Raw genomic sequence first — 17,140 nt, forward strand, 5'->3', positions numbered from 1 at the left:
GCCATTATCAACCACTGAGCAAGAGTGAGTGAAAATAGAACACTATAAACAGAAACTTATTTCAAAGGCCTGGGCTTTATCTTGCAGTAGATCAGAATGAACAGAACTCCCATCAAACTGTGTGCCACCCACATCATTACAAATCTTGTGAAATCCTAATATTACCACCTAGCTGTTATCATAGGGCTTTTTTTTCTTTTTAATGAAATTGGGCCCAAAGAGTTTTGCTGCTGATTTTAATGGGAATCTAATCCACAACTCTTGCAAATAAGACTCTGTGGATTTGCCTACCACTTCTGTGTCCCAGGAGTATGTATGGCAAAAAGGGAGGAGATGAGAATAGTCTGTTGTCAACATGTAAAACCAATCCTCAGCTAGAATGAACTCCCAGAGCTGTATTACAAAACTGTAGTAACTGACACTCCTTGAAGATGTGCCTCAGAATTTCTGTGGAAAACTTCTGCACATGCATTGGGAGCCTGTCATTTCACAGAGCAGTATGCTTGTCTCATATTTTTTTAAACTTTTTTAAATTTCAGTATTATTTACCTACATATCCCAGGTGCCTGATAAATGGACCTGTTTCCTTTCTCCCATAGTCTCATTTTACTTCCTCGTCTTGCCCTCTTGCATGTTGGACTAATAACCACCTGAAATTTTGTACTTGTTTAAGCCCTTTCATCGGAGAAGCTCAAAGTAGCTTGCAAACATTAATTAAAAATAAAATAGCCTGAACATCTTCAAAGAGCTGTGCAGTCATTAACTAATCCCCACAGCATGCGAAGAAGGTACTAAAGATGCATCATTAGACTTGTTGTGTACACAGTACAAGAGAAGCTCAAAGATCAAGGCAAACATTTAAAAAAAAACCCCACTGCATAAACATCCACTAATTTGGGGTCTTGTATTTTTTTTTCATTGCCCAAATTGCAGCATTTTAATCACTTGCTCGAGGCCTCACAAAGTCAGAGATGCAGCTATAATTCAGCAGTTCCCAGTATCCTGCTACAATCATTAAGTGATGCTGCTACAACTCATTAAAACATGGTTCTTGTCACAGGAATTTCTGTTGTGCTGTGCTTAGCAGTTATAGGTGAAAACAGTGTTCATTATTGTTTTATTAACCACCGGTTTGTTTTATACAGATATTCATAAAATAGTAACTTTTAAGAATGGTAACATACAGGTAAGCAAGAAGTGTTACAGGTATGTTGTAGAGTGCTGCTCTGCACAAAGATATACATAGGTAACTAGTACAGTATCTTCATGTACTATATGTACCATATTTGATGCCTCATTAACAGTACAGTACACGGGCATTTGGTGCATCATTATTGTTACCTGGTGACTAGGGCAAAGATGTCAGGGCTGGACACTTAATGGATATTTGTTTTAATAAAGGCAACAGAGATGTGCAGGTGTTTCAACTTACTAATAGCAAGAAACTACTCTTAACAATTTAGACTGATATTTGGCACCTATAGCAAAAATAAAACTTGTTTATGAATGCTACAGCAGTTATCCAAATTGACAACAATTTTTGAGATGAGAATCACGTTTCAGAAGATCTATAAGTAAACTAAGATTAATTAAAATTGGTCCTTTAAAAAAATTGTCTTTTCTTAGGCTTCGTAAGAGTAACACAGATACTTTGTACTTATCATATAATTAAAATTAACTGAAATTTCCTACATATTTAAAAAAACATTGTGGTAGTTACCATATTTTTTAATGGCTGCATCTAATTGTTGTTGTTATCACATCAACAATTCAGATCACTAATAGGTTACTGTGGCATCAGAGACAAACCAGTCACAAGCCTCCTCTTACAGGTGCTTTGCATGCAGGCCGAAGAGGTTGGACCTGGCTGTTAGATCCTTCCCTATGGATTGATCAATTCAGTCACTGCTTTCAAAAGGATCTTTCTATTTAGATTTGAGCTTATGCATGCAAGTGACTGGTAACAGCTTACCTGTCACTGCTGAGGCACTGCTGAAAGGGAAGCTGGGGCAACAATAATCATTCTTAAAACACTAAAATGAAGAGAAGTTGAAATTTGAGGATTAAGTTTCTCCATCCTTCTTCAGATAATGCTAGTCTTACAAACATAGTCCTCTAAATTAAGCCATTTTAAATTAAAAGCCAGGTTCACTAGGATATGTTAGCTAAATTACGTTTATGGAGATAAATTACTTTTAAACTGTTGGAAAATACTGTGGGATGACTTGCCATGTTCATTTCTTGTTAACGCCTTTTTGTGAACGAACACTAATGGATAGTTTATTAAATGACACAGTTGTGGTTCTTGTGAATATATAGTGGCTTTTCTACTACATTGTCTGCAATGTCCTTGTTACTGTGTTGACTTTCTAAATGCTTCTTCTGTGTTAATGTTTAGATTTGAGATGAAAGCATTTCTTAGAATGTAATTAAAGATGTATTTCAAGCTTTTGTAGATGCAACCAAAATATATAGGTAAGAGAGAAGTCTGTAAAAGAGGGTTCATGCATCTGTTGCCTCTTCACCGGGGATCAGGCATGGCTGAGTTGCTTTAGTTGATGATTACTGAAGTACGTGATTTCCTGGGCTGCCCTTACTATTAGAGAAAAAGTAATGGAATTTACTGTTGAAGGATATCTGTCTTAGAGATATTTTTCTGTGGTTCTTTGAAATGAGCTTCCCAACCTTATTTCCTGAGCATTGTCTAGACCTTCCTGAAGAATGATAAGCTGGCTAAACATGAGAATTCACAACCTTTCTTGGCTGAGATGCATGGAGGAAAAAAAAAAAAAGGCAACTCAGCTGTTAGTTGGACATGATAAAAATGTGAAAATTTTTTGGACAAATGAAGTACCTTGTAATAGTAGTAGAATTCTTGGCTTTACAGGTTTAGTATTTCCATTTCTTAATTAGAAGGTCTCATTAAACAAACCACAAAAAACCTGTGATCACTACAAATAATTCACAGCCTTGCTAATAACTCAAAGAGGATGGAAAAAATGCAGTATACAGACATTACGGAGCATGAGATTTTCTTTCTTAGAAATAGCAGAGACTGATTTTCAGCTAGGGATGCTGTAAGACAGGGTTAGTACATTTTCTCAGGAGATGGAAACCTTTCTCTTATCTCATCTGCACAAAAATCCATTTCAGAAACAGGAATTACTATCTCTGTTGATTTTAACACTGTTGGGCTGTTAAAGGGAAAATTATACAATGAAAAAGATAATACAAAGGCCCCAAATTCTTCTACTTATGAGTTCCTATAAGCAAGAGCATTTTGCCTAGTAGGATTAGAAAAATTAGTGAAAGGTGCAGGTGTCTCCTGTAATTAGCATTCTTGAAAATGAATTTATAGGTATGATCAAATAAGTGACCTTTCTGTCTGTGGATAAAAGATGGATGTTACTGATACACTTTCTGATGGATACATAGTGGGGCCCCAAGAGAGTGAGGTCCAGGTTGCCTTATTTTCTCCAGATCTAAAAGGTATTACAAGAACAAACTTGTATTAGTAGGAAGATAGATCAGATAACCTAATCCGTCTTAACCTGTTTCAGTTCTGTGATACTTCCTTTGGAATAGATTGGACTAGTGTGATAAATTGGAAAGAGACAGTATTTACTGGAAGGGGAGTAAGAGAAAGTTAAGGAAGTACAAGGACACAGTGTACACTGGTTGAATCCAGTGCATTACAAACTCTCGAGAACTCAGAGGCATTTGAGGACATCTTTTTGCAAGTAAAATTAATGTGTAGGAATGACATATTGCACCATCATTGGGATACTTCTTGACAGACGTTATACGGTCCTTGAAATTTAATATAATGAGTACCAGTTGAGATGTCTGCCTACCCGCTGGACTGAGTTGCAGATGAAATTTTTTTAATGAAACTCTCTCAAAATGGTAGCTTGCCAGTTTGACTTCCAAAAACAAAGGACTCCATTTAAGGCAGATTGTCTTTTCCATAGAGTTTAACTTAAGCTGTGAAAGAAGGGTTTTGCTCTCCAGACTTGACAAAAGAGCTAATCTAATGCTTCCTTTAGCTGAACAGCCTAAGGTTTTAATAAATTTCAGTCTTCGCCTTCTAGTGCTGGAAAGTAATGAGGATCGGGCACTAGTTAATAATTTCTCAAACACTTATTTTGAAAAATTAATGGGCTATCTAGCATTTTAAAGCATCTCAAATAATGTGATGCTGTTACTGCAGTTCAAATTACTGGCTTTTCAGTTAAGCAAGTGGATACTCATTTGAGTTACTTAAGGCTACTTGAGCCTTTTAAAAATTGCTTATTTATATTTCCCTTCAGAAATAAACTCAAACTCATATTGTTATTTCAATTTGGTGTAAATCATCTGTAATTTTAGGGATGTTCTTTTGAAATAATCTACATCTTACAGTATGTACTCAGGAAAGAGTTGTGACTATAATACAGACAGTAAATTTAGACTGTTCATTTACATATCTGTTTATTCACCTGATGAGTAACGGAATCAGTACCTTCAATAGCCACATCAATTTTAACAAATAAAAAGATTCAAATGATAGTTTAATGACAAAGAATGAGCCTAAGCTTCCATTCAAAACCCTTGTCTCTGCACATTTTGGTTTGGCTCAGTTGACACATCTCTACACTGGTGTATGAGAATGAGGATAGGAAAAGACTGTATTTGGACTTCTTTCAACAAAGGATTAAGCAGTGTGCATAATCATGTTATTTTTTATTGTCTTTACTCCATCCCCCTTTTCCTAGGCTAAAGGAGTTTTGTTTTGTGTCTTCCTGGCAGCAGTAAATTTGCAAAGCTCTCACTGACAGGCAGAACAATGGCATTTTACATGTTACTTCCCACACGAGGCATTCCCAGGAAATAATTATATGGGAATAGATACCTTTGTGGACTGGAGCCATAAAGGGTAGTGAGAAATTGGGCTAGCCAGTACCTGTCATGCTGACTCGCTCTTCTCATTGTTTCCTTGTACTTTCTCATCTGCTTGTATTTTTTTCACTCTTGCAAGTACATTCTTGGGGGAGGAACTGTCATTCTGTTCTGCACATGACTAGTTTTACCTTACTTTTAAGGTAGACAAGAATATTTCTGTGCTGTTGTCTGTTAGGGCTTGGAGAGTTTAGGATGAGTTGGAGAGCTCAGAAAATGAGATTTCATTGGTTTTGCCCACTTTAATAGGAAGTAATACACACTGCATTTTTCAGATTTGCTTTTTTGCAACATTAACTTCTGGCTGGAATAGGTTGCTGCTTACACCCTCTGTCCTTAAAGCAGCTGCGGGCTGTGCTTACGTAGTCTCCTAGTACAGTGTGGCTCTTGTCCACAGCTTGGTCTCATTGGTACTTCTAGTCTGAAGGACAGAAGGTTCCTCTAACTTTCCTGAAGAAACAGCTTGGTAAAGCCAGATGACTGAAAAGGAGCCAAAACGATTGGTGGCCAGTGAGGGGGAAATTAATTTTGTTTCACTTCCATTCTTGAGGCACCGGTGAAACAGAAATACCCCTTGAAATTAAAAGACTGAGGAGATAGTGGTAGATACTTTCTTTTAATAAAGTTAGGGTTCTGTCCATATGTGCTGGTTTCGGCTGGGATAGAGTTAATTTTCTTTCTAGTGGCTGGTATAGTGTTATGTTTTGGATTTAGTATAAGAATAATGCTGATAACACACTTGATGTTTTCAGTTGTTGCTAACTAGTGTTTAGACTAAGTCAAAGATTTTTCATCTTCTCATGCCAAGCCAGCAAGAAGGCAGGAGGGGCACAAGAGGTTGGGAGGGGACACAGCCAGGACAGCTGAGCCAAACTGGCCAAAGGGATATTCCATACCATGTGATGTCACGCCCAGTATATAAACTGGGGGGAGTTGGCCTGGGGTGGTGGATCGCTGCTCGGGAACTAACTGGGCATCAGTCGGCAAGTGGTGAGCAATTGCATTGTGCATCACTTGTTTTGTATATTCCAATTCTTTTATTATTATTATTATTGTCATTTTATTATTGTTGTCATTATCCTTATTATTTTCTTCCTTTCTGTTCTATTAAACTGTTCTTATCTCAACCCATGGGTTTTACTTTTTTCCCTCGATTCTCTCCCCCATCCCACTGCGGGGAGGGGAAGTGAGTGAGTGGCTGCATGGTGCTTAGCTGCTGGCTGGGGTTAAACCACGACACAGTAATATAAGAGTTAAAACCTAACACTGAAATAAATAATTGCTGAGAGAGCCAGTGTGCTGATTATATTGAAAAGCTAACCGTGTAAAAATGCCCAGTGAAGACACTCAAAGCATCTTAAGCTTGCTCCCACAGTGATACCCTGAAGGGAGAGTTTTCAGTCAGTCCATACATGGGAACCTGAGGAACCCAGCACTGGAATGTTTTACTCTGAGTTGTGTAACGGCATTCCAAACTTTGCGTTTCACATCCACACCCTCTCCAAAGGAAGGGGGGAAAAAAAGCTGACATAGAGGCTGTAGGCCACTCCTCTGCAGTTTGCAAAAAGGAAAAAGGAGTGGTGGCATTTCTGCTGTCTCTGTGCTACTGTCTGTTTAGAAACAATACTTCACCATTAAGGATAGTATGAAACTGGGACATTTCTCCAGGGACAACAGGCAGAGCAGGGACAAGAGAGGAAGGAGTGCAGCTGCATGATGGAGTCACTGTGCATTCGGAAGCTCTGGAGGCACCGCGTCTGCTTGATTCTCCTGGACCTCCCTGATTTTTGCTGACCCTTACACAAGGCACTGCCTTGAATCGCAATTGAGCGATAACCCTCAAACCACCAGAGAACCCTGCTATAGATTAATGGAGTTTGAAAACCTGCTGTAATTTGTCCTGATGTCAAAGTGATCTTCGTATCACACCTCACTCCTTGAAAAGTGTTACTTTTATTGGTGAGTCAGTGGTTGAAATGTAATAAATACTAGACCAACCTTTATCCATCATATGCAATGCATCAGTTAGCTTTTTGGTCTCAGGAAATGTGCGAGCAAGTGACCAAAACAACTTCATTCACAGTTGTGCACACAAATCACCTGGATTGCAGTCCACAGCTTAAATGATGTGATTACATATCACAGCTTAAATCATGGGTTATGAAACTTCATCATGGGATTTCAAGTATATTGGCTTAGAAATCTTCCTTAACTTTTCCTGGTGTCGCAATGTACGGCCTTGTTTATGGGCAAGACCCATAGGAGGCAGATGGATCTGGAAAAGAAAATCCCACCAGTTAGGTGCAAATTGAGAAGCTACAAGAAAAAGAAGGCATATATACAGACTAGGTTTCACTGAGTTTTAAATAATTTCTTCACACTTTGGAGAGGGCAACTGCACCGTCTCAAACCAGGTTATCAGATTTCTAAGAGGAGCGTCCTCTGAGGAGTCATTAGTGGTATAACTTTCAGGCCCCAAATGTTGTGTTTATTAAAATCCTATACAATTTAGGCTTTAGTAACCTTATTTTGTAGCTTGATATCAGACTGTAATGATAAAATACTTGTTGAAACAGGACTGCTGACAATGTTCCAGAACACCAAGACCTAGAAAACCCTAAAAATTCCTGAGTAGATGTTTTAAAGCACTGTGTGCTTTATTCATACCTACCTAACAAATCACAAAATACTCCCAAACTGTCTGTATTGAAAGACTGCCTTCTTATTGTCATGATTATATATACCATATTAAAATGCACAATCAATGTCATTGACTCCACAAGCAGGAGGAGCAATAGGTGACAGGCTCGTCCTTTGACTGACAAAGTCTTTATATTTCATAAGACTGATGGTGGGAGTCATGCAGCTATATCCCCCCGAAGTGATTGAAAAATGTAGGTGTTAGCAGTCAGATGTTATTGTTGCTGAGGCTGTCATCCTGTAAGATAGCTGTTTAGGTGCAAATAGTAGTAAAAGCACCGACTAAAGCAGCAACAGAGATTTCTAGAATCTGAAAAACAACAATCATCCAGTTTGTCTGAGAGAGCTGATCTAAGACTGATCCTTTGGGATTTTGAAGCCACTGCAGAGCATACATTTTAAGCCCATGTCTAGAAGCGTTGTTTGCCAGATGTGCATTGTTATTCTGTATACTGGAGAAAAAGAAGCGGCTGTATGTGAAAGAGATGCTAACAGTGACCATATTCTAGGCAAGCACTGGATGAAGATACAATTTAATTTTGACCATGACCGCCTTGATAAGGAAACCACAGATGTGAATATATAAACTAATGAACAGGACTAGAGAGGAAGTCTCTATGGGAGGTAGCATAAAGTAATATCGACAGAAGTGACTGGGCGGTGAGGGAACTGTATTGAATGGTGCAACAGAAGACACTGCTGCAACTTCCAGCAATTCAGTAATCTTGGACATGTTTTTCTCTAGGAACAGGGGAAAAGAAGCAGCAACATAGGCAGGTGTATTATAAGACCTGATTTATGACTGGGAGAACAGTTACCAGTAATTTAAGCTATGAAAATTAGTGTATCTATGGCAGATGGAATTAAGTATTTTTATTCTCTTGTTCTCTGTTATTATGTGGAAAGATTAACAGATTTGATTCCATTACCGTCTTTTTCTACATTCATCGGTCGGACAAGAGTGCCTGAACATTCACAGGCCTTGGGAGTTTAGCTTATGCAACTCCACTTAGGCTTTGACGAGATTTATACTCACAGGTCTTGGGTACGGGATGTTATAGTGAAGTCCAATCTCTATTCTTGCCTCACATTCTTCTATATACTGCTTAATCAACTTTGGATCTGTTACCTAAGATCATACAAACAAATGTTTTCTACAAGTACAGCAATTAGCAATTGGAAGCTCAAGTGTAAATGATGCACAGCCACATGAATTTCTTTAGCTTTTTTTGGCAATCCCAAAGATCAACTGATTGTATTTTTCACATCCATAAAAGGTAACATTAGTATTTGCCTTGACTCAACAGTTCTGGGCTTGACAGCACTGGATATTAAGGCCCAGAGGCTGTCATGACTGAGGCTATAGGAGATTTTTACCCAAACATGGTATTTTCTCTGTAAAAAGACAATACACATGTAAACTACTAATAAATCCATGAAAAAAATCACACTCACCCATTTGTCACTCTGCAAGGTAGCTAGAGGAGAAAGGGAGGAGACTCCTTGGTCTACATTCTGTTATCATCCTATCCAGAAAATCCCTTTGAAGTCAGAAATGTAGTGTAAATTGTGACTTAAATTCATTTCTTGATTTTGCATTACTTCATTTTAGTCCCAGACCAAAATGGGATATAAATAAGTATTGTGATCTTGAATTACGAGAAGGACCTTTGATTACCAAGGAGTCTGTATCAGCCCTTTCAAATGGGGTTTGAAATTTCTTCCTTAGGAAAAAAATTAAAGTGCTTCTTTTAAAAGAAGTGCCAGTAATTGCTGCTTTGAAAAGAAAAAAAGAAGCATAAGAAGCTGCTGAGCTCTGTTTGCCATTGCATGGGTAATGATACACTTAGCTAGCTTTCTAAAAGATCAAAAGCTGCTTCAATTACATAGGCAGTATCTCTGGAATTTAATTATTTCTTGGCATTTTTTTAGTGAAAGCTCTAGACCTTTTAGACTTCTACAGTAGTTAATGAACAGCTGAAATGGTTTGAGTTTTCTTATTACTGTTTCAGGGGTGAAATTTAAACTATAACCCAAATACACTAGCATTTAAGGTGAACGGAATTTTGGGAAATCAACTCTTATATCTTAGCATCCCATCACTGAGACAGTGCAAAGAGCGAGAGGAGAATCATTCAGAAATTCAAAACTGTAAGGACACTCACATTTTTGTTTTTTCGGAATAGTGTTTTGGCTTCATTTTTAATGTACTCTTTCTCTTTAATAGTTTCTTCTATCTGTCCTGATGCCGATTGCCATTTTTTGGCTATTTTGAATATCTTGCGGTAAAGGCCAAGCACTTCTTGTCGAGTAACTGGTGTCATCTAAAAAAGCAACACAAAACCCCAAACATACATATGAACATTGAGTTGCTAAAAGGCCAGCAAGCAGTACACTTTTTCACACAATTGAATTAGTTTAAAAATATTTCCGTCATCTAAAGATACGCTGAGCTATATGAAAAAACCTGGAATAGCTGTAAACAATAATTAGCTGTTGAAAGCTGCAGACCCAGTCCAGCGAAGTATTTAAACTGATACTTAAATCTGACTCCATTCAAACAGCTTGAGCTCTTGCTCAAAGTTAAACACTTGCTTTAGTGCTTTGCTGAATCACAAGCCTGGTACAAGAATGCCCGGGTTGTGTTTCACTGCTATTTTGCAACAGAAATTGGGCAAGTCACCAAAACTCATAGCTTCCCCCTTCCTGTGAAATTGTCGTACCAATGCTGACCCTATCTTTGCAAATCTGTGAATAAAATACATGATAAAAACAGCATGATATTGCTGAAAACCAGTATAGGTTTCAGAGGCTGAGAGGCTTATCTGTGATACCACTATAGTATGTAGTAGTAATGATTCAGCTGGAGTTTGATGTGATGAAAAGGTGATGAAAGCTGTTTTATCTAAGCACTGCAGGAGAGGCAGACTAACTGTGGATTTAGGAAAGTCCTGAATGTCTTGATTTTCAGAGAGCTGTGTACCTGCTGAGCCCACTGAATCAGCCTCCAGGTGCGACAAGAATCTTTGTCAGAATTCAAGAATGAAATCCTATTCTTATTCTATGTAAATGAGTATTTTATCATGTAAGTGGTGACACTATTTCATGCCAGACCACAAATATCCCTGAGACAAATGCACTGCGGGAATAACAACATTTCTGACATGGATTAGATTCGCAGAAGCAAAGACTTCGGCTTTAGGGACACCGCAACTGTTGAAGGTACCTTCCTGTCCAAAAGGAAGATGCAGCAGCACTGCAAAGTAAGTATATGGATGTAATGAGGAACAAGTGTCAGGGACAGGACATTATCTGACTCTCAGGATCCATTTGCCAACCTGGACCTCTAGTTACTGCGGCTGAATCTACCCTGAAATCAGACCTGTGCGCTGGGAATAGCTCCTCCGGAGGACAGTTTGGAGCAGGGTAATTCAGACAGCCTGAACTGCCCTCGGGAGGGAGCGCTCTCCTCCCCGCTGACAGAGGAAAAGCTGCTCCCTCATGCGCGCACCCAAACTACTGTGGAAAGTTTGGCAATGTGGCTGTCGTTCATCTCCTTGCCGTCTGCGGCAATTCCTCTTATTGTGGAGAGCAGAAGAGGGTTTTGAACCAAAGTCTTCTCGGGCCGTACAGTTCTCAGGTGGCTGCCTCCAACACGGCAGCTGACCTTCGCTGATATTTCAGTACGGTTCTGCTGTGGCTTCAGACAGTCACACCATCTTTTCCTCACCAAAGTCAGAATTACAGATGCTAACCTGAAGACAGGATTTGGCCCATAGTTCTTTTTGCTAAAAAAATCCCAAACTACTGAATCCTAGCCTTTTTTGCCTTAACAAGTTGCTGTGATCTGAAGACTTTTTGTTGTTTCATGAACTCTGTCAGGGATCTTAAGAAGTACAGATGTAAAACTTTTTCTCTGATTCTTAAGAGAGAACATTTTTATTTTGCTATTTGTATTTTAAAATGTTTAACCAATCATATATTTTTTCCCGAAATAGTAAAATGGTTCTTCCCACCCAGCAGATATTTCTAGTAAATGTTTATGGTATTTCTAGGAAACAAATATCCACAATAAAATAGCTAGGTAGTCCCAGCTCGTCAAACACTTCGGAATAATTGCTTCACTTTATCCACTCTACAGCTCCATTTCAGGCAATAAAATTAGTTGTACATGAAGCTACGCATGTACGTGTATCTCAAACATCATTGCTTCCCTCTGTCAAGTACATATTTTGCACAGAAAATAAACAGTCCAATTACAAGGGCTGACCTAGCACAAGCTGAGTCCCAAATCATGTTCTCACCTCTAGCCCCTCCTGGCCTCACCCCTCCGCTTTTATTGGAAGGTGTCACCTCTGGTGGAGCTGGTAATGCTTTTTGTTCCCTGCTGACAGCTAATAAAAGGTACTGCACTAGAAGCTTTCAGCTTAGGTTTTCATGTAATCCATAAAGAAAATGAGAGGAATAATGTCAGGGGAAAAAGTGTTTAAAACACAGGTTTAAATTCTGATTTATGCATCGGACAATTTCCAGGGCCACAACTTGGGACAGTGCATGCCCTTTGCTCAGAGCTGTAATCGTACCTGTTGCTTTTGGATTTTAACATACCGTGAATCTGTTTATAAATATTTTGTTTAAAAGTTTAGGACGAATACATTTTTCTTCCCCACTAGTTGTTTCTGCTCCCCCACCTAGAACTTTTTTTTTCTTTCTTTAATTTCTCGGTGTTGGAACTGATAGAGAACTGTGTAGCCCCTCATGTAGCCATGGGCTGCGCTTTTGCATTATTGCTCTCCTTCCCACATATGCTAGATGATGTAAAAGACATTAAGCAGCTTTTCATATATACTCAGCAAGCAGCTGCTCCTGTGGCTCATTTAGTCAACAATTTCTAATGTTACAGACCTGCTCATAAAGCATTTCTGCAAAGATACATAAACGAAGAGATGAGGAGCCCTTCACAGACAGGGGACTGCCATCTATCACAGGGAAGGATGAGAGCAAATAGAACAAAATTCAAAGCCTGGGTCAGATTCTGATCTGAGGGGGAGTGTAAATAGGGAATAATTCCACCGCGAGCAAAATTACTTCCAACTTAAAATGTTGTAAATGAGATTGGAGGTTTTTTTCTTTGGTATAAACAGAGCCCACACCTACAGAAATGTAAGTGACGGTACAAGTCATGTATCAGGTGTAATTTTGTCAAGTGACACTACTTGTATTAGTTTTGTGGGTGTGCAAAATGATTCTGAGTGGGACAGAAAGGAAGATAAGGGAGGCTTTCATGTCCTTGTAATTACTCATCTTGCAACTTACATCTTTGGCATTTAAATCATAATTATATTTCACATCTCTGGAATGCTAAGTGGATGTTACACCACTTTCCCACTAACACTCATCTTGTGGTAGTCACACCCATTGTTTAACTTCTACCACCCTTCATTTCATTGCAGAATGCAGCCCACAGAGGTTAACCACAGGCTTTTTTGTCAAAAAGTACAGAGCTATTGTATTAGCTGGGCAAATTTCAGGTGTTTACTGCAACAAAACAAACCGGGAGAGGTCAAAGGTAGGTCTGTACGCACAAACATATCAATGGGAAAAGTGGTAGGTTGCAGGCTGGTTTTGAGCTGATTGTTAGAATTAAGCCTTTGGAGGGAAGCCAAGCGTTGCCTTCCAAATAAGCATTTGCTGGATGCTGTGGCAGAGTTCTGACAATGCAGGGTTGTATCATTCTTTTGATCTACATGCAAACCCCTGTTATCAACATGCAGATCAAGCACATGAAATATCCCATTGTATCCAAACTTGCAAAGGAGGCTTGAGCAGTTAATGAGTTACTTGCATGATGAAGACGCAAACTTTTTTCATTGTTAATTAAAACAAATAATCATTTAGACTATAAAATGTAATAACAAGTTTTTCTTTCAGGAAACAAATACACATTCCTTTGGATTTTTAGATGGTTGACCCAAAAGTTCAATTAATCTGAATAATCAGTGAAACACCACTCGTCTTTTGCTACTTGCAGGTTTGTTTAGAAATTAAAAGTTTATATAAAAATAAGGAGAGGAATCTCAACTGCACGGTAAAGCAACCCCAATACTGCACTGTCAAAGCAAAGTTAGGACAGAAGGCGAGCTGCATGGAGACTGACTACTTATATATGAGCAGCTAAATTACAGCTGCTTCCCAGCAAGGGATGCTTGGCTAAGAACGCGTGTCCAGCACTCTCCCCCTATCTGCACAGCTCCTTTGCTCAAGTTGTAAGTCTATTTTATTTCATCCTTTCTTTTCAAGTCAAGCATTAGCTACTCACTTTAAACGTAAAATCTGCCAGCAGTGAGTACGTAGAGGATCTCAGGAAACAAAGGGTGAAAGTAATAGCCCATGGGGAAAAAAAGTATATTTTAAAACAATAGATCTCTTTTACATCCCAGCTAACTAGGGCACGCATTAGTAACGCACGCTTAATGCTGATGCTGAAACCATATTTGCTCAGGGGAGGAGACGGTGGGGAACAGATCTCTTCATGAAATAATTTGGAAAAGTGGCTTTGAACTTCTCAGATGCAAAATGTTTTATTTAGGAGCAACACAACTTCTGTTTGACAGCTGGTTTGCTACTGGCAAGGAGTCCTAAAGACACAATGACAAACTGCTGGGCTGATTGCCTTCTGAATCAAGCTATGATCACATTTCTGTTATGGAAATAAATGACATAAAAGCATAGTGTATCAACATTATAGTATGGAACATCATCAGCTACAGCCTGTATGACAATCTGTATCTCATAATTTCAAATGCAGTCTTTGGCTAACGTTTATTTAGAGAGATGCAAAAAACTGTGCATATCTGGCTTTTTTTTTTTTTTTTAAGAGCTAAATTATATCACTTTAGCTAAAGAGTGACCTGCAGTCTCTCTCCTGCTGCTAATGCAACAGATAATCAATCATTCCTTTCACAGCTATCCACAGCAACTAGAGGTCAGTAATCCATACTCATCTTTTGTGCAAGTCTGCCAAAATGAGTCTGTGGTTCTTAAGGCAGCAATGAATTTGGTCTATCAGTTCCTTGAGGGACAGCAACTGAAACAACGAGTTCCTGTGGCACAGGGAGAAGAGAAGGGGTCACAGATTCCTGTGATAGCTGGGCAGGTCATATGCCTTCCAGTGATATTAAATTTCAAAATCCAGTTTCCACAAATGTAATTTTATCTTCTTTTACTCAAATCAATGACTTAATGGCCTGTGACAGCTAGTACTCTGCAAACATCGACCACATGTGGCTGCAGTATGTACTAGCAAAGTGAAAACTTCATTTGATTTTCATTCTTGATTGAACATTCATACTGTGTTTTTTTAAGATTCAGCCAAAACCAAATCACAGCAAAGCTTCAATCACAGCTAAAATATTCCATCTCCACATGGTAAAAAACAAACTAAAATGAAAGATCATATTCTTCCATGATGGTGTTACATCCTCATTTCTACCAGTGATGCAAGCCCGTAAATTTCAATACATTTCCATCAAGGATTAATTTGACTCCAAGTATTTCTAACTGTTTCCATCTACAAGATGCAATCATAAATTATGCAGATTTGGTGAAAAAGAACCAAGTTACTGAATCAAGCTATTCAGTAATGATATCTGAAAGGAAGGTGACTTTCACATGGTTTTAGATTTTGTCATGCCGGTATCTTTCTGCTGGCAAATTGAAGTGATCTGAAACCCTGACCTGAAACGCCGATTGACACTTCGGAACCAGCCTCTCCAAGTCTTTGTACTTAGACTGTTCATCAGCTGGGATGAGAGCTCTGCCATTCTATTCATGCCTCAGATTTCTGGCTGAACTTGGATCTCTTTTAAGCTTTCTCTTACATATGGAGCAGTCTTTTGATCAGAAAAAGGAAACTGCATGCAAAGATAATATAATTAAATAGTAAAAGCAAGGACTTGGGTTTTATCACTGGTTTTCCTATGTAATTTCAAACAAGTGAAATTGCAGAAAATGAGGATTCTGCAACATTCTCTTCATTCGAATAAATGGAAGTGGAAACAACTAGTCCCATTTGATCAGAGAGTTTTCATTTTGTTAGTCTGAGGTGGTCGAGGCATTATCTGGTTTTAGTAGGACATACAGACTCTTCCTCCAGGAGTGCCTCCTGTGCCGTGGTAGCCTCAGGAAGAACAGAAATGCTGACTTAGACTGTGGAGAGGAGGAGGGAAAACGAAAAACCATGGCTTTAAATATTTCTTAGCTTTCTCCTGAAAAGCATGCAGTTTCCAGGTAAACTCTAATGCAACATGAACTTGTCCCTAGTCTTGTGCAGCCCTGTCACTCATGCTTTCATACATTTAGAACCGTTTTCTGCTCCTTTGTGTTTAGTTCTCTACTAGTTACAAGCATAGGAAGAGGTTTAATGCAGTGCAACAAATTTAGCAGAGAAAATGAAGTCTCAGCTATCCTTGGATGGCCTTACTTATATAATATAGAAGTATACAGAAATATAACAACATGGACACAAAACCCCATACGGATTTATGCACCTTATTCATACCTTGGCTTTGAGCCAAATGCAACTGAATGCATGAATAGAAGTATTTCCCAGCATTGGAAGTGCTCCCAAACTGAAGAACACGTATAAATATTAATGCTAGCAGAGAAACAATCCTCCCTTGCCCTTTTCTTACTTCATTCTGTGGGTCATTAATAGAACTCATTTCATAAACCCTCTGCTGCAGTTTCCAAACGCTTTGGTCCCAGGACATTGATAGATAGATTTTTAGTCACTATTTGAGAACTACAGCAGGGCATATAACGAAAAAAGATTTGTTTTTTGGAAATCGAGTGTGTGAATCCCATTCGAATTCGGGAGTTCTGCCAACAAAGCCTCCCACGGTTATTTGCACTAGACTCTCCTGAACAGTGTATGGATCAGCCTTTGGGGCCTCCTGCCTCACAGACGGCACAAGGGCAGCGGAACGCAGCGCCGGGGAAGTGCCGCGCTATCTGCCCCCGAGTCTTCTCCCCGTTTCTGTGGGGAGAGGACCCTCAGACCTGGTGGTGACGGGATGGGAGGACATCTCCCTGACATGAGCTCCAGGTCAGCACCAACTGCAGGCCCAGGCGAGAGGTTCAGGACTCATTACACACAGGACCTTCTCCACACCACCTCCGCAGCCATTCCTGCGGCCGCTGGCGTCGCCGGGCAGGCACACGGACTGGCTGGGCACCAAGGCCACCACGTGTCTCGCTCTGGGGGTCAGGCCTACCCCGGCGAAGGCCACGGCCACGCAGCACCGGGCAGGCAGTGGCACTGCGGGGGAAAGGAGGGTGGCCGTGGCGCTTAGCAGTCCTCCGCATCCTCGGCGCGGCGCAGGGCTGGTGCCACTGGTAAGATGGCGCCGGCCGCCCCCCCCCGCCCGCCCCGCCACTGCCCGGAGCCGCCCGGCCGCCGGGGGGCGCTGCAGGCGCGGGCGCCCTTCCGCCCCCTGGCGGC

General features: G+C 39.9%; 1 protein-coding gene across 11 annotated transcripts in view; it reads right to left on the reverse strand.

Annotated features, from left to right (window-relative positions):
- The window catches only part of LYRM1 (LYR motif containing 1), a 28,389-nt gene that overhangs the window by 10,997 nt on the left and 252 nt on the right, over nt 1–17,140 (reverse strand). For 2 of the 11 annotated variants that reach the window (XR_003921464.2, XR_003921463.2), the window contains exons 2-4: nt 9,804–9,962; nt 8,675–8,767; nt 7,039–7,213 (exon numbers count right to left, since the gene is read on the reverse strand). Coding sequence is in view for 5 of the 11 variants with exons in the window: in XM_030001486.2 (XP_029857346.1) it covers nt 7,097–7,213; nt 8,675–8,767; nt 9,804–9,962 (369 nt within the window). In the remaining 6 variants the exon portion in view is untranslated. Of the gene's footprint in view, nt 1–1,100; nt 3,195–6,872; nt 7,214–8,674; nt 8,768–9,803; nt 9,963–10,321; nt 11,919–11,942; nt 14,609–14,638; nt 14,711–17,140 lie in introns of those variants that run through there. The other 9 variants (XR_005931415.1, XR_005931413.1, XR_005931414.1 and 6 more) reach the window with 9 other exon arrangements.

The sequence above is a fragment of the Aquila chrysaetos genome, chromosome 25 (assembly GCF_900496995.4).
Source record: "Aquila chrysaetos chrysaetos chromosome 25, bAquChr1.4, whole genome shotgun sequence".
NCBI classification, from domain to species: Eukaryota; Metazoa; Chordata; class Aves; order Accipitriformes; family Accipitridae; genus Aquila; species Aquila chrysaetos.